At 43.1% G+C, this 23398-nt stretch overlaps 1 protein-coding gene across 2 annotated transcripts in view; it reads left to right on the top strand.

Annotated features, from left to right (window-relative positions):
* The window catches only part of ENPP6 (ectonucleotide pyrophosphatase/phosphodiesterase 6), a 105353-nt gene that overhangs the window by 34117 nt on the left and 47838 nt on the right, over positions 1-23398 (top strand). For both annotated transcript variants that reach the window (XM_040333984.1, XM_040333983.1), the window contains exons 2-3: positions 14383-14562; positions 17380-17491. In XM_040333984.1, coding sequence (XP_040189918.1) covers positions 14383-14562; positions 17380-17491 — 292 coding nt within the window. The remainder of the gene's footprint in view (positions 1-14382; positions 14563-17379; positions 17492-23398) is intronic.

The raw sequence follows: 23398 nt of genomic DNA, 5'->3' as shown, positions 1-23398 counted from the left end.
GCGGGGAAAGGAAATTTAGAAGAAAGAATTAAGGGGATTGAGAGAAAGGGAGGAAATCAGCCAATAAGGCTTAAAGGGATTACTATAGGCAACACTGTAGTGATCAATGGAAAGGACAAAGATACATTTAAGTAAATTTATTTGTATCAAAAATACGAAAGATAGGCATTAAATATTACAAGTTACATAATGGGTATTAGGTTGCCATAAAGACTAATTAAATGTGGCTACCTTAAAATTACGAATAAACACTAGGAATTAGAAGACAAGACAGGGACAAACATTTAACAAAAAACGTGATCCGGACACGTGGTGTTCAGACCGATCATGTATTGACACTCAAATAAATATGAATTTAAATGCAATAATCAAATAGTGGGATGAGAGGAAAATGCAATGATTATCCACTCTGCAAGATCAAATGGAGTGTCAATAATGAATGGTGGGGCTGAACACTGGCATGGTGGAGGATGGAAGGTGGGAGGGTTGGGTGTGTTAAGGATGGATATGCATGTGTCAAGCATATATTGTTGGTCGACTTTGCGCTTGATGATTTGTTAGTTCACAAAGAGTTCAGTATTCAGAAGTCTTGACAATAATAAAATTAAATTGTAATAATTAGTGAAAAAAGAATTGTGTTGAACAACTGGATATTGATCATTTGTCAATGTGACATTTTGCAGGGCACAAATAGATTGCCTGGTATTGGTTAGTATATGTAGACATACCAATGGTTAGTCCAGAAACATGAACATGTACTAGGCAGTAAATTGATATGCCAGCAGAGGAGAAACGGGATCATTCATACACAGAAAGAAGTCCAGCCCGTATTGGTGTACTAAACCGAACACCTAGTTGCTGGTAAGAGTGTAGAGAGATGACATGACTGGCCGTCCCATTAAAGGGAGGCTAATACATTACCAGACCGCTGCTTGTGGAGTTAATGGGATAAGTCCATCCATGAAGTGCAGCTTTTGTCAGATCCACTCTGGCGCTCTACTTCTTGCTGGCTGGTTAGTCACGATGTGCAGTTATCACATCAGTGACATGCCGTATCAGATTCTGTGAGGTGCGTTCATCCGTAGATAGTAATCCACTTGAGGTCTCCTTTTGTGCCGTATGGCGGCTCCAGGCATCAGGCGCCACTTACGGGTCGAGCAAGGCCATCCATCCGATGCTGATGCTCGTAAGCTTCCGTCCTCCGTCCAGCCGGACGAACCTCCGGGGTCACGTGATCACGTTGTTTTAGGTGACGTCAACGCGTTTCGCCATGCGCACTGGCGTAGCTTCGTCTTGGACGTGTTAGGCGCAGGCAGCGGTGCTTTGATTTATGCATACCGCTAGTCAACGCCCATCACCAATCGGGAAAAAGGAAGTATGACTGTCCTGTTGCGGCCGCGATGGGCTGCTTGTGTTGCTCATCAGAGCCATTTATTGCGTTTTCTTTTATCTTTTCTGTAACTTGTTCCGGAAAGAAAAAGGTCATCTTCCAAATGAAGAAATACATTTCCAGATCAGTCCATTTTAGCTATGTTTCTCATCTATGGATGGTTGGAAAAGAAACCAAAAGAACATAGGGAAGGGGTGGGGGAACGTGCATTGGGATGGACAAAAAAATTTAGGGGAGGGGAAAAGGTAAGGGGAGACATGACAGGGGAAGAAAAATAACAAAATACAAGGAAAAGGGGACATCCATATAATGAAAAAAAGCATATATGGCCTATTGCAATGATGGTTTTTCATTTTTCAGGAAACCCAAAGTCAGCAATTTAGAGTAGTATATATAGAAATGCTTGTAGTTGGGTTTACATGAAGAATGGATGTGAAGATCAGGAGTGAAAATAAATAGATAGATAAATTATATACAATAGATGTAGGAAGGGGTGGATGAGTATGTTCAGAGGGGCATATTTTACAGTGATTTATGTTGAGGTCCATTAGCAGCAATTGTATGGAGTCACCATCGATTAGAGATGGTATTCCTTAATCAGGGGTCTAGGAAGACCTGCAGGTTGAGTTCTGTATTTAGTCCTACGGGCACCAGGGATTTTAAATGGTATACCCACCATTTTTCTTTTTGTAATAGGATGCGATCAAAATCGCCCCGACGGTTAGGAAGTTTGAGGGCATATATGCCTTTGACCGTCAGGCCATCTGAGCACCTATTGTGGCACTGCGCAAAGTGCCTGGCGAGGGGTTTCTCGGGCTCCTTCACCTTTTCGTTTATTTCCCTTAGGTGTTCACCCAGGCGTACACGCAAGGGTCGTTTAGTTTTTCCCACATAGATTTTGGGACATGGGCATGTAATAAGATAGATGACACGCGCTGTCGAGCAGTTTATTAAGCTCCTAATTTCATACGATCCTTTACCATGGGCATCAGTGAAACTTGATGTTCTGTCCACATAGGGACAGACCTGACATCGGTTGCAGGGGAACATACCAAGTGACCTTGGATAATTAGATAACCATGTGGTTTCAGGTTCTTTCGTAAATTCCGATCGTATTAGTATGTCCCCGATACTTTTGGCCCGACGGGCAACTAGTTTTGGAGATTCACCGACAAAGTCTGTCAGGACGGGAGCATTTTGTAAGATACCCCAATGTTTTTCGAGGATCTTACGGACATTGTCCCATTGGGACCCGTACGTAGTAATGATTCTGATGGGCTCTACCGTCTCATGAGAGATTTTGTCGATGGTTCTCTTTTTGGTAAGGAGGTCCAGGCGGTCACGTATCGCCGCCCTTTTTCGAGCTTTCTTAATTTGTCCGTGGGAATATCCACGTTCACGAAAGCGTGAATATAATTCTTGACTTTCGCGCCTGTAGTCCTCTGGATTTGAGCAGTTCCTTTTGATGCGGAGAAACTGACCCACCGGGATCCCATTTTTCAGCCAATTAGGATGATGACTAGTGGCATAAAGTAAATTATTAGCTGCAGTATCCTTACGATAAGTACAAGTATGCAGTTTTTTATTTTTTAGGGTTATTTGTAGATCCAGGAAGGACAGTTTCTCCGCATCATAGGTGTATGTTAAATGTATGTTGCGTGTGTTGGAGTTTAGTTCCAACAAGAAAAGTTCCAAAAGTTCGACCGATCCCTGCCAGATCATTAACACGTCGTCGATGTACCGCCACCACGTGCGTACGTGGCGGCGGTACATTTCGGACGTGTAGACCTCTTCCTTTTCCCAGTGGCCTAAATGAAGGCAGGCGTAGGCTGGTGCCCAGGCTGCTCCCATTGATGTCCCTCTTATTTGATGGTAATAGGAGTTCAAAAATTGAAAGTTATTATTATGCAATGCAAAATAAAGTAACTCAATAATAAATTCGTTTTGGTGTCCTGAGGCTGGGTATGCAGATTCGAGGAAGGTTTCAACTGCTTTGATACCAATCTCGTGCGGGATAGAGGTATATAGGGACTCGACATCGATACCCACGAGCAATATATCGTCTGTTTCCTGAAACTTGTCGAGCTCATTTAATTTCGCTAACACATGCTGTGTGTCTTGAACGAATGACTCTAAATCAGTGACCAATTCCTTGAGGAGTAGGTCCAAATATTTACCCACTCTCTCAAGCGGTCCATGACAGGCAGACACGATAGGTCTGCCTGGGGGATTATTTAAACTTTTATGGACTTTTGGTATGATATAAAACGTGGGTATATTGTAGTCGGTTACTAGGAGGTAGTTGTATTCTTTCATGGTGAGTAATCCCTCTTCTTTAGCTAGCTTCAATTTGTGGTTCAGTGTGTCAACTATCCCTGGTAAGGGATTTACATCCAATTTTTTGTAGGTTGAGGCGTCGCTTAACAGACGTTTGGCCTCACGTTCGTATTGATCTGGTTTTAGAAGGACGACATTGCCCCCCTTGTCGCTGTTCTTTATTACGATACTGTTATTATTCTGGAGTTCTCTTAGTGCCATGCGTTCGCTACTAGTAAGATTATCTTTAATCTTATGTGACCAGTCTATTTTTTCCAGGTCCACTTGAACCATGTCCACATGTCCACTTGAACCAGGTCCACTTGAACCATGTTGTGGGTGGAGTGTGTCATTGTCCATTTAATTACTGCAATTATTCTTTTTGGTGTATATAAGAGCCTGCCTTCTCAATAAAGAGGTTCTATGCCTGGTACACCCTTCATGAAGTCTTGGCTCATGTTTGGGGGAATATTCTAACCATTGGGAAGAATCATCCTGGAAACTGCATTCATCTCCACTATCCCTCTACTTCCTATGGTAGCGATAATCACTTATGCTCGGCGATTGAGGGATGGGAAGAAGGCCGCAGTACCATAACCACTGCAGGTCTTAACAACTTTATCAGTTCCCCTCAGTACAGCCTCACCTGTGCCCACCATTGCAGGCTCACCTGTGCCCACCATTGCAGCCTCATTGTGCCCCCCCATTGCAGCCTCATTGTGCCCCCCATTGCAGCCTCATTGTGCCCCCACTGCGGACTCGCTGTGCCCCCATTAGTGGCCAGATCATGACAGGAGAAAGAGGAGAGCTGTGGGATCACCAAGCGGTATAACCCACTGTCAATTAACACCTACACATTTCCCTTTAAATGGAAGAGCAGGTAATTAGCCATCCCTTAACCTCACAACCTTAAATATAAAATGTGTCTCACCGCACAGGGTTAGGAGGAGGCGGGGCTGTGTGTGAGAACGAGCAGAGAAAAGTTCAATGTTATGCTATTACAGCGGGCTATACCACTCGGTGATACTGCGGTCCTCCTCTACCTCAATGCTCTCTGCCATAGGCGATCGCTGGGAGAACAGCTCCTGATCAACAACGGCCGCCGACGGTGCTCGCCCCCCTCTCCCAGGCAGCCCAGCTCTTCGCCAGACCTCATTTTCCACTCCATTTTTCCATTTGAGGTATGTGTGTGTGTGTGTGTATGTATATATGTATATGTATGTATGTATGTATGTGTGTGTGTATACATACATACTGGGAGATAATGTGGATAAATATTACTGTTCTATTTTAAGTAATCCAAGCCACATTTTATCAGTTACCCTGTGCCCCTAATGGACACAGGGTGACTTGGGGAGCTGAAACAATGGTTTCCCAATCTCTCCAAGGGATTCTGGTTTCCACGGGCCCTCCCATCACAGCGCCTTCCACCTATTTCTTCAGCTGTGGTCCGCAGGCCTGCACCTGCGCTTCTGTACCCAGCCTGAAGACAAATAGTGGTGACACTGGCTTGCTTCTCCATGCCAGCCGTGGTCTGTAGGTATATAGACAGGCTAGGGTAGTATACGGTAGACATGTGCACACTGAAATATTTTGTATAGATAGTTTCGGAATTTCGTTTTCATCCGAAAAATAAATGTATTTAGTTACTCCTGAAAAGGCTTATGGTGTCTGTCGAATGTTCTAAGAAGATTCAACGGAATCTTAAAAAAAAAAAAAAAAAGATTCGACGGAGCAGCGAAACTGTACGACGCCGCAATCGTACATTTCCGGTCGAATGTTCCGCCTACAAGCTATAGTAGAATTCTAATGTTGTATGACTAATAATAATTATGTTTATTAATTATTATTACTAGTCAACCAACATTAGAATTCTTCTATAGCCTATGTGCAGAGCATTTCACCATAAATGTCCGCTCGCTGCGATCGTATGTTTTTAGCTACTTCGTCGAAACTCTTATGTCTCTATAATGTCGAATCTTTTCTCTCTGTCGAATCTTTTCTCTTTATGTAGAATAACATTGGACTAATAGAGTTAAGGTTAGACACATTCGACCGCAACGAAGACGAAAATAAAGCATTTGTTTGTCGGATCTTTCGGTTTTTGTTTTCTGTGCTTTCGTTATCGTTTGTTAAAACGATAATGAAAATACCTGAAATTTGGACGAAAATGCATTCGGACGAAAACAAATGCACATGTCTAGTATACGGACAGGCTAGGGAGGGGGGAAAAAAGAGAGGGGGAGAGAGATTGCACAGTCCATCCCTCCTATGTCCCAGTTTGTGTCTGCGGATAGGTGTGTGATACCCAGTACCATCCTGCCAGCAGTAGAAGCGCTTTCAATGACCATCAGCAGGTAGGGCCCGTTCACATTCTGGTGACGATGGAGGCGCTGTGCTGCGCTTCTTCCAGCAGACCATCTCTCCAGATTAGCAGTCCCTTACTGCCTGTGCCAAGAAAGGAAGAGCGGCGCCTTCTGAGCGTAGTAAATATATGTTTTTTTAATACATTTTAATAAATACCTAAGAAATGCACTCACAAAAGGAGCTACATAGCAGGGCTTCCTTTCTTGCTACATTTCAGAATAATCATCTGCTAGCTGGCTGCCATCTCTGCGGAAGTGTAGTCTAGAGCAGTGGTCATCAACCTTGTCCTGCAGGGCCCACTAACAGGCCAGGTTTGCAAGATAACTGAAATACATCACAGCTGATATCATTTGCTCCTCAGTGATTGCAGTATTCTAGACTGCATCTCCCCAAGGTAATACATAACACCTGGCCTGTTAGTGTGCCCTGCAGGACAGGGTTGATGACCACTGGTCTAGACGGACTCTTTTTAATGGACCTTTAATGGACTTATCATTATTATTATTACATTCTCCTAGACTATCCACTTTTAGTTATTATAGCAGTAGGTTCCACAACTTTATCAGGAGTGCGCTCAATTTACCCATTGTTTTTTGTACCTTACTGCCTGTGCTGCCTGCACTTCCCCCCCCCCCCCCTGTGAGCCTATCCTCCAGGCCGCCCTTGCTACTCACCTTTCTCTTGGCCTCCGTCTTTGAGGCTGCCCACTCACTATGTGAAGATGGTACTCGGAGCCAGGTGCTGTTATCCTGCCCATGCTCCGAGGCCTTCACTGCCTGCTCCCCCACCACCGCACCTGGATTCCATGACCCGATGGGTCAGTCTGCCCCTCCTTCTGCCTCTCGCTAAACACCCGCTGTTTGAAGTGGAGATGGATGCCTGGCCGCCCGCTGCCGCCACTAATCCTGCCACACTATGCCATGGGCAGCGTGCCCGATAGGTAGCGCCGGCCCTAAGATACACGACAGATATCAGGCATTCCCTGCAACAAAATTAAAATTTTTGGTGAGATACTCCTAATGCTAAATCGCATCTAAAGGGATGCAGACCCTGCAATTTTCTTCCTTAGAGCCCTGCAGGTGCAGCAGATGATTGATAATTATGAAACCACTCCCATTGGTTTCACTTTACACTAGGAAGGAAGAAAAAATCCTGGACGGCCGCACATCGTTGAAGGCATCTTTGTTGATATCTTATGTGGCAGATGAAATCCAATACAGTCACTTCATGTTACAGAAAACAGGAAAAGCTTTGACGCGATTCACATGGTAAGAAGGTGAGTAATCATATGGACACACACCAAAAAACACAGGGATTTCTTCAGAATACCAAAGGGTAGGAATTTGCAACAAAGTTTGTGAGACCGCTGCGCAAATACGGTGTGACTAAAAGTATTGCAATGACCACCATTTTATTCTCTAGGGTGTTAGAAAAAAAATGTATAATGTTTGGGAGTTCTAAGTAATTTTCTAGCAAAAAACCTTGTTTTTAACGTGTAAACACTGAGTCTGAAAAACAGGCTCGGTCCTTAAAGGGGTTGTAAATGTTTGTCTTTTATTTTCTAAATAGGTTCCTTTAAGCTAGTGCATTGTTGGTTCACTTACCCTTTCCATCAATTTCCCTTCTAAATGTTATTTTTCTTTGTTTGAATTTCTTACTTCCGGTTTCTCCTCAGTAAGCTTTCCACCATCATCCGAGCTGTGGAAAGTCATTCAGAACAAAGAAAAAAAAACATTTAGAAGGGAAATTGAAGGAAAAGGTAAGTGAACCAACAATGCACTAGCTTAAAGGAACCTATTTATAAAATAAAAAAAATTGGAGACCCAGAAGTTTAAGGTGGCAGACCCGTCATTCAGTACGTGTAGACGTGTGCACACATACTGCTCCACCATGTTGGTGAAATGCTGCCTCCTGCTAAAACGTTCCATATCAGCTGGTGGTGCTGTTTGTTGTGGCGTGCTGACAAAGCTTTTCCACATTTCGGCCATGCTAACCCTGCCTTCTGAGGTGCTGACGGTGCCCCGGCTGCGTTGGCGACCTCTTCCTCCTCCTCTGCCTTCGCCTTGTGCTTCCACTGTGCCCCCGCTGTCAGGTGGGAATTCCACCAGCAGCGTGTCTACCAGTGTGCGCTTGTACTCGCGCATCTTACGATCACGCTCCAGTGAGGGAATTAAGGACAGTACATTGTCCTTGTAACGGGGATCCAGCAGCATGGCCACCCAGTAATCAGCACCTGTTAAAATGTGGGCAACTCGGCGGTCGTTGCGGAGACACTGCAGCATGTAATCGCTCATGTGTGCCAGGCTGCCCAGAGGCAACGAAAAGCTGTCCTCTGTGGGAGGTGTATCGTCTGTGTCCTCTGTATCCCCCCAGCCACGCACCAGTGATGGCCATGAGCTGGTCTGGGTGCCACTCTGCTGTGAACATGGTTCCACCTCCTCCATCTCCTCCTCCTCATCCTCCACCTTGTCATCCTCCAGAACTGTGCCCTTGCTGGACAATTGTGTACCTGGCGTTTGTTGGTGCAGGAACCCACCCTCGGAGCCACTTGTGAATGACTGCCCTGAAAGCCTTGGAAATTATCCCGATTCCTCCTCCTCCTCCTCTTGTGCCAAATCCTCTTCCATCATCCATCAAGAACAGTATCTAAAGGGTGTATCTCACACGTACAGATATGATGGAAACACTGCAAAATTATTTTTTGCCCTAAATGGATGTTTTTTGAATAGCACAATAGAAGAAAAATATCTAAAGAGTGTATCTCACAATAACATATGCAGTGCTGGTCTAATTTGATTTCTGAAGCAGGACTGACTCCTATCTAATTCTCTCCCTAAAAACAACAGCAGCAACCTTTCCCTAAAATATCTAAAGCAGAGTGACTTGCTGTGCTATGTAAATCGCTGAGTAATTTGATTTCTGAAGCAGGACAGTCTGACTGCTATCTAATTCTCTCCCTCAGAGCAGCAGCAGCGCCAGCCATTCCCTAACCTATCTAAAGCAGAGTGACGTGCTGTGCTATGTGCCTCTAGCTTATATAGAGGCTGGCTCACATGCTGCACTGGCCAATCACAGCCATGCCATTAGTAGGCAGTGGTGGCTTCCAGGTCACACGAGTTAAACAAATGTTGATTGGCTGCCCTGCAGCGCGCCATTACATTGCCGAACACCGAAATCAAACCCGAACTTACAGTAAATTGTTCGGGTCCGGGTACCAAAAATCCAAAAGTCTGGTACAGTTCGGGTTCGCTCAACCCTACCCTGCACTGTATGTAGCCCACCCTGGCCCCATGGGGGCAATCATACTGCTGATGTGGCCGTCAATGTAATTGAGTTTGACACCCCTGGTTTAAATGTAGCTGCAGAGTGCATACTCAAAACATTGAATGAAGAAAGTTCAGTGCATGGCCAGGACCAGTTCTGAAGATATTGACAAGTGACTCTGGGGCTTTGTTGGCAATATTATATTCGATTGGGAAGTGTATACACTTCCTAGGAGATAAGGGACAGCACAATATCCCTGCACCAACGATACAGTTACAATTTAAAGGCATAGTTCACCTTTACCAGAAAACTGCCAATGCATATAAGGGATGTCTGTAGATAGAAACAAACTATGCAGCTTTGACCAAATTCGAATAATACCCTTGCTACAGGTGTAGGCCATTTAAGTACTTCCATGAAGCCTGACTGGAAAACTCCCAGGATGTTACCAAGTTCACCTTCAGCAACACAGGAGTGAGCTCTTCCTTTGATTCAAACCCCCTTGCATGTGCTTTCTGTTTCATAATGCAGTAGCTCTGGGCTCAGCATTTGAGAACTTGCTACTGCGATGGTGAAGGTGAGCAGTTACAGCTGGGCCTCTCTTAGCATTGTCCTTAGCAATGTCCTGGGAGCTTTCCAGTCAGGCTTTATGAGGTATGTAAATGGCCTACACCTATAGCAAGAGCATTATTCAACTTTAGTCAAACCTGCACCCCTTATCTGCATTGGTAGTTTTTGGTAAAGGGGAACTATGCCTTTTAAAGTGTAATGCCGCGTGCACACGACCGTTTTTCATGATGTGAAAAATGCCATTTTTTTAAATGGTCATTAAAAACGATCGTGTGCAGGCTCCAGAGCATTTTTCTCAATGTGAAAAATGGGCATTAAAAATTTAGAACATGCTCTAATTTTTCTCGTCGTTTTCCACGCTGTTATTTTTCACGTCGTGAAAAATTGTCGTGTGTAGGCTTTAACGACAGGAAAAAAATGCACATGCTCAGAAGCAAGTTATAAGACGGGAACTCGTTCTGGTAAAACTAGCGTTTGTAATAGAGATAGCACATTTGTCATGCTGTAACAGACTGAAAAGCACGAAGACTGAAAAGCGCGGATTGTCTCTCACCAAACTTTTACGAACACGAAATCAGCAAAAGCAGTCCAAAGGGTTGCGCCATCTGAATGGAACTTCCCCTTTATAGTGCCGTTGTACGTGTTATACGTCACCGCAATTTGCTCAAGCATTTTTTTTTTCACGATCATGTGTATGCAAGACAGGCTTGACAAGAGGGGGGGGGGGTGTTGTCTGGTGACCACAGACCACTTGTAAGTGGGGTTACTGGTATAAGAGCCCAGCTGGGCTTCCCCCTGCCCAAGCCCACCTAGCTTAGGAACTGTGCATGCACATTTACCACTTGTTTACCGCTTGCATATAGTCCCATAGCTGTATGTCTATAATATGAGATCTAGGGGACTGCTACCTCTGCCGGCTAGTTTCAGCAGATTTGGCAATGTCACTACTTTGCCATCCCCTTTCCTGCAAGAGGCTCTGACATGAGAAAGCAATAACCCTACCTCTACCAAGATGGCCCCCTCTACACACAGCTTGGTGCAGAACAAACATGGTAAGTTATGAATGGGGGAAGTTTATCTGCATGGAGACCATATGGAATCCTGGTAACTAGTCCTTTGTTCTCAGCCTGATGCTATTTCACAACTGTTTAAGCACTGTTGTGTTGTCTATTTATTAAAGCATTATTGTATAGTTTGTTATAGAGCCTATTATTGACCATGGCAACACATGAAAATAATCGATTGTTGATAACGCTCATAAAAACACATGGGATTACACATGGAAAGGGGTGAATCCACACTAAACTGCAGTATTAGTTATTTAATTTTAATTTTGAGTTATTGCACACTATTGACCTAAAAGGGCTTGCAAATCTCTTTAGTAGGCTATATGTGGGAAACTGTTGTTAGTACAACAGTAAGCTTTGTGCTCCCATTGTATGTTAGTCTCTTATACACACCAATGGCATAGTTGCATCAAAAGGTTGACAGTCCTCATACAGAAGCCTTTACAACAAGCCTTTTTTCTGCACAATATGGAAACCTCAGTTAACAAATATGCTAACATCTTGTTGCAGAATAGGCATGTTTATTTTGGTGTTTAATTGCAGGACTTCTTTCCAAACGATTCTAGAGAAATCATGACTAATACATGCCAACTGATTGCTGAGAACAATGAATAATAGAATGTTTGTTTGTTTTATTTTAAATTTGTAGCTAGTTCAATACTGTTGGGTTGTGTGTTTTTGAGCAGCTGAATAGCAGGATGCAAGGAGGTACACGCGCTTATGTTGCCTGCCCCAGCCATGGGGTAGAAGAAAAAGTTTAGGAAGTCTTGCAGATTTTTCAAATGTTAGAATAAACTATTTCTTGTCAAATGTTTTTATTGAGATTACAATAGGGGAACATAAGTTGGGGGAGGAGAAAATAAAAAAGGAAATGTACTAAAATACATAAGTGTGTGTGTGTGTGTGTGTATGTATGTGTGTATATATATATATATATATATATATATATATATATATATATATATATATATATATATGTTACATTTGCAGTACCTAGTACAACACATTTAATCAAATAATAAACTATTTCTATATATCACTCTCCTAGAAAGGTGCTAGGATTAGTTAGATTTAGCACTGGCTCACTGTGTTCAGTGGAGCTGTATTTATTTATTTTTTTCCAAGGTAAATTCAGCTTGAAAAAATACTGTAACCAGTGTGGCTGTAATTTGTGTTAGGTAACTATGTAACAGTCAAATTTACCTAGTAGGTGAGGTTGAAAAAAGACACAAGCCCATGAAGTCGAATCTATGTGTGTGATTATATGTCAGTATTACATTGTATTTCCCTGTATGTTGTGGTCGTTCAGGTGCTTATCTAATATTTTTTTTAAACTATCGATGCTGCCCGCTGATACCACTGCCTGTGGAAGGGAATTCCACATCCTTGCCACTCTTACAGTTAAGAACGTAGTTAAGGTTAAACCTCTTTTCTTCTAATTTTAATGAGTGGTCACGTGTCTTGTTAAACTCCCTTCTGCAAATAAGTTTAATCCCTATTGTGGGGTCACCAGTATGGTATTTGTACTGTGCTTGCTGTAATCAGTGAAGCTGCATGTGATTAGTGAGGTCTGCTCAGTGTTTCAGCTGCTGCTAGTTTTGACTATTTCCTCGACTTTCCAGAGAACTGGAGAACTCTCTGGATCATAGGTGTGTAGCAATGCAAACAGAAGCTTGAATATTTATACAGCCTTAGCCAAAATTCAGGAAAGGATGGCCCTGAAGGTGGCTGGGAGCCTGTATAAATATGTGACACTGTGATCTGCTGGGTTTCTGCCTGCAGGGGAAGGTTCAGCCTAGAGGGTTTGCTGCCCTCCAAGGCAACGCTGCCATGTGCTTGCTGCTCGTGCGGCCTTAAGTGAGTTGTCTGCTAAAGATATAGCCTGATATCACTGGAGAAGGGTGTCGCTTGGAAGTTAGGAGGCATCCTGAACATTTTGTGAGTAAAGGGCGCTATGAGAGATCTTAGAGACTTTTGGACTGCTGCCATCCCTCTTGTGCCATAGTCAGCTGTGGGTGTTTGGCCGAAGGGGACATTGGCTGAAGAGCTTAGTGTATCTAGTTTTTTGTGAAGGGACTCTGCTCTTGATGTTCTAAAGAAAAAAGCTTGCTTTTCATTAATTCTACTACAAGCCAAGACCACAGTTTGCTATGGCAAGGACTTCTGCTTGCGCTTTTCAGAGTTTGCTGTCCTTAACCTGTACATAGTTCTCATTTTTGTATTCCACTCAATTCCCTCAACCCTATCTTAGTTACTCCAAAAATAAAACGACCAAAAGAACAACCCTGGACTTGTTGAGCCAAAGAGTGACTGAATGTGTGCCTGGCTGTGCGGCAGTCAACTGGGAAAAAAAAACCTGGGCAACTTTCTAGCGGTTCCTGAGGGGGTAGCGCTACATCTAAATGTAGGAGTTTGATAAAAGTTGTAGAGGAGAAAGGTGGAATCAGAACGGGCCTCATTCTTCAGCTGTTGAATTGCATCTACTGTTTCTTGAGCCTTCCACAAGCTTCCCTACTGTGAATGTAAGCACATGTTGGGTTGTTCGCATTCTTATACCCTCAACAACTTTTCAAAAATATGAGATCTCCTGTTTATTGCTACCTTTATTTTGCACTAAGTTTTGCAGTTTATATTTATTAAGAGATAGAGAAGTAAAAATAATTAACGGAGAATTGTATTTTCCATTCTATAAAACTTTTTAGAAGACTGGCAGGTAGCAAGAATGTATTTGTGATTGCAGTGATTACACCAGAGGTTCATATACACTGCGTTCCGTTTATATATTTAGGAACCATGGCAGTGTTGCTGCTGTATAAATTGCAATATTAATGTAGGCTGGCTTCTAATCTGCCTTATAAGAAAACTGTAAACGTAGGCCTCATGTGAGATCATAATAAGTAATTTATTAATACAATATTGGGTGATAACCAGAAAATTGTTGTCAAATACTTACCATAATTTTCCATTCCTGGCAAGTTCCTGGCAAGTTCCAAGGCAGCATATGAGTAGTTAGACTCTGCTCTCCCCCCCCCCCCCCCCCCCCCCCATAGGACCAGATATACATAAATTTGACCCCCTCCCTATGTATTGTAATTATTGACTGTTCCTTGCCAGTGTATTATAATGACTTGTCTTGGTTAGTAATATTTTTGTGTGTATACTCTTTTTGGTGTATCTAATACTCTCTTCAATGCTCCATTATAGCCCCCAAGTCAGTACTTCTAATCAGGAAGCAGAGCCTACATATTACATTATTTACCAATAATAATTATATAAACATTTAAATAATAGTTTCCAATACCAAAAAAAAAAATTTCTAAAAAATAAAAATGGATTTCTACCTATATAAAAAGACTATTCATATTAACTGTGTACTTTAAAGTGTTGAGACATTTTGCTTTTCTTCAGGTCGGCACTGTGAAGTCCATCATATGACTGGAAACTACATGTGGGATCAGAAGACAAATCTTTCATTTGATATCGGTACTAATAAAGACAGCCTGCTGCCAATTTGGTGGGATGGATCAGAGCCACTTTGGGTTACTATGGAAAAGGCCAAAAGAAATGTGTATATGTACTACTGGCCAGGTAAATTAGCTCAAAGCTAACAATTCTTTACTGTACATTAAAAGGATCAGATTTAGGATTTTGTCAAGTTAACTGTTTTTGCAAATTGGCTTTAACTTGACTTGAGGTAAATTCAACCTCCAGCTAAATGATTTATTTTTTAAGTTTTAATTTCAGTAGTGTGTTTACAGGTTAGAACTAGTAATAGGTTTATTGGCACATCTTCTACTCCCTTCCCTGGTGACAGGGGATAAAGTATAAGCTAAATATGGCACAAATGCCCATACATTCTCATCAACTTTAAAAAGTGTCTGTTCTATAAATTGGTATACTACTACACTACCTGTAGAGGGAATAACTAGCATTTACAGCACAGGTGTCAAACACAAGGCCCGCGGGCCGAATCCAGCCCTCCAGGGTATTTTATGTGGCCCTCGCAGAGCTCCAGCCCTTCTCTGGTGCTCCTCCATGCCCTTACTTTCTGCCTTCAAGCAATGCATCCAGGTTCTTCCCAGCAGCAGCATAAGTAAAGGGGGGGTGCACTGTAATGTAAGGGAGAGTGGGGGACTCAACTTCTGATGGTGGGCTGACTCTTGACATCTCATGTAAAGGGGAGGGGATGCGCTGGACATCTAATCTTACAGATACAACCGGCCCTTTTGAGGGCAACCATAATGCTGATGCGGCCCACGATGAAATTGAGTTTGACACCCCTGATTTACAGGATCCTGCTGCAATAAATTAGGTTGGTCCAGGTAGAAATGGTGTAATCACCACAGTAAGCAAACTGCCACTGATTCATAGTGGCCATGCTATCTAGAATAATAATGGAAAAACCTGCAATCAGTAATGTTGTTTTCAAGCCTTGTATGTCTCAACATTTTGGGTAAGACTGTCATTGAGGGCAATGCAAGGGCTGTGGTTGGTGACCTGCTGAAGCTGCTACTTAAATTCCTGTTTTATAACCCACTAGCTTCTGTACTTTCCAACTCTCTAACCCTGGATGGAGAAAAGTCAAAAGTACTTACCATGAATCTTATAGCTTTCTTTCAACAATGTCTTTCTTCTTGCCACTCTTCCATAAAGGCCAGATTTGTGGAGTGCACAACTAATAGTTATCCTGTGGACAGATTCTCCCACCTGAGCTGTGGATCTCTGCAGCTCCTCCAGAGTTACCATGGGCCTCCTGGCTGCTTCTCTGATTAATGCTCTCCTTGCCCGGCCTGTCAGTTTAGGTGGACTGGACAGCCATGTCTTGGTAGGTTTGCAGGTGTGCCATACTCTACTTTCCATTTTCGGATGATGGATTGAACCGTGCTCCGTGAGATGTTCAAAGCTTGGGATATTTTTCCATAACCCAACCCCGTTTTAAACTTCTCCACAACTTTATCTCTGACCTGTCTGGTGTGCTCCTTTTGGCCTTTATGATGCTGTTTGCTTACATTCTCTAACAAACCTCTGAGAGCTTCACAGAACAGCTGTAAGTATACTGAGATTAAATTACACACAGGTGGACTCTATTTAATAATTAGGTGACTTCTGAAGACAATTGGTTCCAATAGAATTTAGTTAGGGGTATCAGAGTAAAGGGGGCTAAATACAAATGCACGCCACATTTTGCACATATTTATTTGTAAAGAATTTTGAAAAACATTTATAATTTTCCTTCCACTTCACAATTATGTGTCAGTTTGTGTTGGTCTATCACATAAAATCCCAATAAAATACATTTACGTTTTTGGTTGTAATGTGACAAAATTATTTAAGTATGAATACTTTTTCATGGCACTATAAGCTTATAATAAATAAAAACAAATTTTGAAAAATTGCAGTAACCTACTCAAATTCAGAGCTCTAACTGGGTCTTTAACATATACCGTACATTTTACTGCTAGTACCCAATTCTCCACCCCACATACACAAAAGGACAATTATAAACCCCAGAACTTAAAAGAGAAGTATGGGTTTTGTTTTTAGATTCATACTTACCTAGGTGGATGCAGCATCAGAACGATGCTGCAGCTGTCCCCTGGCGTCTCGGCACTGAGAATCGAGCCACTGAACACTGCCAGTGGCTTGGTTCTCACTCCTCCCCGAGCAGAGAGATGCTGCCTGTCAGTCAGCATCTCTCCTGCTCTGATTCTCCACGCTCATTGGAGCAAAGAGCTGTGGTGGGGCGGGGAGTGGTCGTCTCAGCAGCTCGCTGAGACTGCCATCAATTAAGGCAGCTGGCTTATCCAGACTTGGAAAGTTAGGATGATGTGCTGTCTCGACTGATTGTAGTGATGTCAGCGAAGAGCGTATTTCAGACCGATCTCCACTGAAAACAGGTCACAGGAGTGCAAAATGAATTGCATTCCTGTGACCCAGAGGAGAAGCCCAGCCTAAAAACTCAACATTATACACATTTTATTTTCTAAAGACTGACCTCAATCTGAATAGCAGCAGTGTTGTGCTGAATGTGCAAATGTTGGGCAAACTAGACTACTGCTGATTTTTTTAACGATTTTTATTGCCACATGTGAATAGTTATACAATAGAACATGCAGAGGTTGACATACTTCAAAATATAGGACAAATATACTTTTAACAGAAAAAAAAAACATACAATGCACAACTCAGAGTTGTGCACCAAAACTGACCTTCCCAAATTATGAACACTGCAACTGTAAAAAGAATAACCATATCATCTTATTCATATATAGCATTTAGTATGACTATTTATAGGAAATTGACAAATCACTGCTGAATTTTAGTATCTTACATATGTATCATAAAAATATTCCTGTATCTTCATTTTATTAACCAGTTTCATTAATATTTTTTCTTTTTATTTAGGTTGTGAGGTTGAAATTCTTGGCATTAGACCTAAATATTGCCGGGAATATTACAATTTTCCATCTGATGCGAATTTCACTAGAGCTGTGAATGATGCTCTTCAGTCTCTGAGGTAACTACTGTCTATCTCTAAAGGAATGCTGTAAAGTGGTTTTAAATTTTCACAAATATACTGTATATTTGTAGGTGGGGTGCGACGTGGTGCTTTGTCAATAGTTCACACGGTTTCAATAAAGAACTTGTATTAAAGAATGCAGTAACAGAACCAGGGGGGGAAATCCGCCCATCTGGGTACACAGGTTGCAGAAATGAGGACAAGACAATGCTCTGCCGGACTGACCGTGTCTGCAAAGAGAGCAAAATGTGGACTAGCCATCTCATGCCCAACTGGGAAGATGTCCAGAGGAATCGCTGTCCCTATGTTTTCCCTCCTCGTTGTAACTCCTCCTTACCACTAGTACTGTTCCTGAAAGGCAGGATACATCCACCTACACTACCCACTTACAAAAAATGTGACAAACCCTGGAGTAAGGTCATTTAAATAGGCTCTGCCTGACCCAAGATGGCTGCTAGTCACAGGGGACAGCAGCATCCAATAGGATAGCTTCTCCAGTGACCCAAGAAAACCATAGAGAAACCCTGTTCCTCTTGACTTCCTCCTCCAGCAACCATACCACTGCAGGAGAGCGACACCTGTTGTGGAAAAAGTAAACTGTACCTGCTTACATATTTGAAAGGAATTTTGTGAAGAGGGAGTTTATAGGCTTCCATCCCGCCACAGAAATGCCTAGGTTGCGTACATTTTCCAGGTCAGGTACACATTGATGTGACTCCCCCGGACATAGTATAGACCCGAAGTTTGGAGAATGTTGGTTTCTGGAAAACTGGAAGGCTGAAGTTGTTTATTTTAAAGTCTTTAAAAGACAAGTAAAGGATTATTTTTATTATTTTTTGGAGACTCATACTTACCAAGGTAGATGCAGTTCCGGTCCGATGCTGCATCTGTCCCCCGGCATCTCTGCACTGAGAAACGAGCAATCGAACACCGCCGATCACTCAGTTCTGACAGGTCCCCGAGAGCTGCAGACTGTCAGTAACCGCTCTCTGCTCTGTTCCCTCCTCGCTCATTGGAGCACTGGGCTGTGGAGGGGGAGGGGGTAGCCACCTCAGGCTCTCAGCAGCTCACTGAGAGGCTGAGCTGGGTGTCAGCCCAGGCACTTGTCAGATCTATAAAAAAACGGAAAAAAATGCAGCGCTCAATATGAGAGTTTCCTGGTGAGTGTCAGGTAATACATAAACAAGTGAAGTGGCAATGGATGGTTAGGTTAAAAACCATATGCTTTAAAATTAAGTGAAAAATATTCTGTGCATGTAACTATGGATCACTCAAAACCCAAAGAGGACCTTAAAGGTGTAGTGCCAAAACTACATAAACAAAATACAGATTGTAAAGACAATAGTGAGAGTACCTATAAATAATAAAGTGCTATGTGCACAGGGCCGCCATCAGGGGGGTACAGGCAGTACACCTGTAAGGGGCCCAGATGGCAACCCCCCCCCCTTTTTATTTATTTATTTTTTTATTAAAAAAAAGTTTTTTTATTAAAGGGACAATTTTTTTTTTTTTTAGGGTGTATTATGTATGTATGTGTGTGTATATGTATATATATATATATATATATATATAATCTTTTTATTAAAGGGGGCACCCTCGCTTCTCAATGCCTGAAGCTGTGTAATGGGCCCCATAATTCCTGATGGCGGCCCTGTATGTGCATATATGTGTAGATTATTCTTAACCTTGATGGGTACCTTAGAGATATAATGCCATGGCTGAATGAACAGATGTAAATAGCACACACGATAATATAAAATCCAGCACAAAAAAGGTGGGATAGGTTCAAGAGTCTCTACAGGTTCAATGCAGACAGTTCAGTTCCTTGAGGATGAATGTTGTACATTGACGTTCATGCGGTGGAGTGATCAAACTGTAACGTGACTATCCCACACGACACCCAGGGATGTGCATCCAAAACCAGAGAAGGGGGATGGGTACTCTTACCCCAAAACGTGGACACACACGGTTGGTTGCAGGAAAAAATATTTGCTTTGTGTATGTCCGGTGTTCTGTCGCTATGTACCCGACGTCAAAGTGCCAATGCATGCACAGGACAGAGAGGCACTCCAGCTGATTTCCCAATTAGTTGGAGTGACTTTACCATAGCACATGCGCACATCAGAGGAGCCTTTATTCGACTGGGCATACCATTTCATGGGCACAATTTAATGCTATGCAAACAGCAGAGGGACACCGTATTCGTCATATTGTACCTCGCTGTTGCGCGCGGGTTTACAGTGAGCCACAATCTGACATCTACGGTGTCCCTCCACTCTTTGCATTGCTTTCAATTGTGCCCGTGAAATGGTATCGCCCGTCAAAAAAACCCTTCCTACGATGTGCGCATGTGCTATGGTGACGTTACTCCAGCTGATCCTCAAATCAGCTGGAGTGCCCTTCTTTTCTGGGCATGCGCGGGCAATTTTCGATAAAGGGCACAAATCGATAGAGCACCAGCCCTACTCTGCTTTCTCTTTCTATCCAGTATGCGCCTCGTTGGCACATAAAATGATTTGCTCCTTCCTGTCACACTCCAGCCTTCTGTAAAGGGACAACAAAAGGCTAATACTAGGTCACATTTAGATAGTTACCCTAGCTGCAGTGGCGGTGCATCCATAGAGGGCGCAGGAGCGCCACCCCCTCTCGCTCCTGCACCGCCACTGATCAACAATACACAGATTCATGCATTGCATGAATCTATGTATTGTTGCCGCAGCCCACTTTTCAGATGGCCGGCCCCCTGGTGAGCGCCGGCCATCTGAATAACGGCAGCTGGTTGGCTTTGGAAGTGTCTATCAGAGCCAGCGGCCTGAGGGCTGTAATCGGCTTCCAAATAGTTAACCAGGGGTTAACACTGACAGGCATCCCAGCCAATCCGGTTCACCGGTTCTGGTTACCGGTAACCTGATTGGCTGAAGCCACATCGAGGGCGGGACTACTTTGAGGGATCGTGGAGGAGGATCCAAGGATGGCTGACAGAGAAAGGTAAGTGCCAGTCGGGGTGGGGGAACAATCTGGCGGCATTTTAGGGGCAAATTGGCAGCAATTAATGGGCACAGTGGCGACAATGGCATGGCACAGTGATTGACGGGCACAGTGGCGACAATGGCATGGCACAGTGGCGACAATGGCATGGCACAGTGGTGACAATGGCATGGCACAGTGGCGACAATTGATGGGCACAGTGGTGACAATGGCATGGCACAGTGGCTGCTTTTGAGAGAGTGAGAAACTTGTATAGCGCAACACATGCAAACTGAATCGCCTCAGGGCGCTTGATATCTGTTTCCTACTATACTTTGCCTTCAGAATAGATGGGTTTTGAGTTTTTTTCTGAAGGCCTGGTGATTCACTTCCATTCGGATGCTGGTTGGTAAAGCGTTCCAGAGTTTAGGTCCTTGGACTGCAAATCTACATTCTCCTTTGGACTTGTATCTGGCCTTGGGTATCTGGAGTAGATTTTGGTTGGTAGAACGGAAAACGCGATTGGGGTTGTGACATTTTAATTGTTTACATAGATATTGGGGCGCACTTCCTAGAACACATTTGTGCGTCAGGCAGAGTGTCTTAAACGTAATTCTGTCTTTTACGGGCAACCAATGAAGGGATCTGAGGGAGGGGGAAATTAATTCCCAGGGTTTTTTCCTGTTACAAGTCGTGCGCCCGTATTCTGGACGACTTGTAGACAAGCAATTTGGTACTTTGGTAGTCCGAGGTAAAGGGCGTTTGCATAGTCGAGTCTGGAGTTGATTATTGTTCCCACCACGACTGCTATGTCTTCTTTTGGGATAAAGGGAATAAGTCTGCGTAGCAGGCGCAACAGATGGTGGGATCCGCTGACTACTGAACTTATTTGTGCATCCATTGTCATGTGGGAGTCAAAAGTGACTCGGAGACTTTTGACTTTGGTGCTAGGGGTGATGGTTTGTCCCAAAATGGGCGGGGGGTGTCCAAGTTGTCATGGCAAGACTCTTTTGGCTGGCGTGAAGCAGAAGAAGTTCTGTTTTTGAGCCATTGAGTTTAAGATGACTCTCCATCATCCAATTTTCTATCAGAGTAAGGCATTTCTCTAGTCCGAGATAATGATCCTTTTTATTGCTAATGCGAAAGTAGAGTTGGGTGTCATCCGCGTAGGAATGGTAGAGTAAATTCTGGTTGCTGATGATTTCGAAGAGAGGGCGGAGATAGATATTGAATAGTACGGGCGACAAGGGGGACCCCTGTGGGACTCCGCATGACACGGTACGTTTTTCAGAGGTGAAAGGACCTAGTTTCACTATCTGTGATAGATTTTCCAGAAAAGAGGAGAACCAACGCAGATCGGATTCTGGCACAGTGGCTTTGTTTGGCATGACACAGTGGTGACAATTGATGGGCACAGTGGTGACAATTGATGGGCACAGTGGTGACAATTGATGGGCACAGTGGTGACAATTGATGGGCACAGTGGCAACAATGGCATAGCACAGTGATGACAATTGATGGCATAGCACAGTGATGACAATTGATGGCATGGCACAGTAGCGACAAATGATGGCACAGTGGCTGCGTTTGATGGCATGGCACAGTGGTGACAATTTTATGGCACAGTGGCTGCGTTTGGGCACAGTGGCGTAAATTGATGGGCACTGTGGCGGCAATTGATGGGCACAGTGAGGCTGCAATTGATGTTTTTTTTTTTTTTTCGTTTGTTTGCGCCCCCAAAAATTTGGAGCACCAGCCGCCACTGCCTAGCTGTTATTCTTGCATTTTAAAAAACTGTCTATATTAATGATTACCAAGCTGTATTGATTTGTGATTTTATATCTGCTCAGAATTCAGCTTTAAGCCAGCAGATAAGAAAGAGAGAGATTCAGCTTGATTCGATGAACAATGGAATCTAAGCATGCAAATAGAAGAAAGTAGAAGCTGGGGTGGATTGGGTATTTTTAGCCAGAAGAGGAAAAAAAACTTCCAACTAGCCCTTTGATGGTACAGACTGATTTCCGTCGGCTAAAGAAAGTTAACCATGCAATGTGTGCCATGGTGCCTTATTATTTAGCAGTCATAATGTAGCAAAATGACCCTTCATTCAAGTCTGTGCACTGCAGCACATTACGATGTGGTGAGTTGTGCTGCATAAAAATGCATTATGTATTCATTTTTCATGGCACACTGCAGACCACCTAAACACAACATTGAGGTGTGAACAGGGCACATAAAAAACATTGTTTTTGTTTGTGCCCCTTGTGTTGAGCTTGTTTTGATCGGTGCAGATCAATACAGCTCAAGGGACATGAGATGCACAAACTCTAATGCCGCGTACACACCATCACTTTATGTGATGAAAAAAAACGACGTTTTTAAAAACGTCAATTTAAATGACCGTGTGTGGGGGAAAACGTTGTTTTATGTCTTGTGAAAAACGACAAAAAAAAATTGAAGCATGCTTCAATTTTATGTGTCGTTTTTCAAAACGTCGTTTTTTACTTCACAGAAATTGACCGTGTGTAGCAAAAAACGTTGTTTAAAACAACGTTTTTAAACCCGCGCATGCCCAGAAGCTAGTTATGAAGCGAGCTTCAATGGAAAAAAGTGGTGAACGTAACCTCGCTTTGCTAGAGCATTGTGAAAAAACGATAGTGCGTAGGCGACGTCGTTTTTGAAAATTGAAGTTTCAAAAACGTTGTTTTTTACTTCACAGAAAATGTCGTTTTTTTTCATCACATAAAGTGATGGTGTGTACGCGGCATAAAGGATATGTTTTATTGTGACACACCTTTTCACATCTTCCATCATGATCTTCCTTTTGCGGCTCTTGGCATTCGGTCACATGACCTCTCCAAGCTGCGAAGGAACATGGTGACTGCAGGCCTAAATATGCTATACAGTACCTAACATTTGTCACTGGTTTTCACACCT

Source organism: Rana temporaria, chromosome 1 (genome assembly GCF_905171775.1).
Source record: "Rana temporaria chromosome 1, aRanTem1.1, whole genome shotgun sequence".
NCBI classification, from domain to species: Eukaryota; Metazoa; Chordata; class Amphibia; order Anura; family Ranidae; genus Rana; species Rana temporaria.
This window is presented reverse-complemented; position numbering and strand designations above follow the sequence as displayed.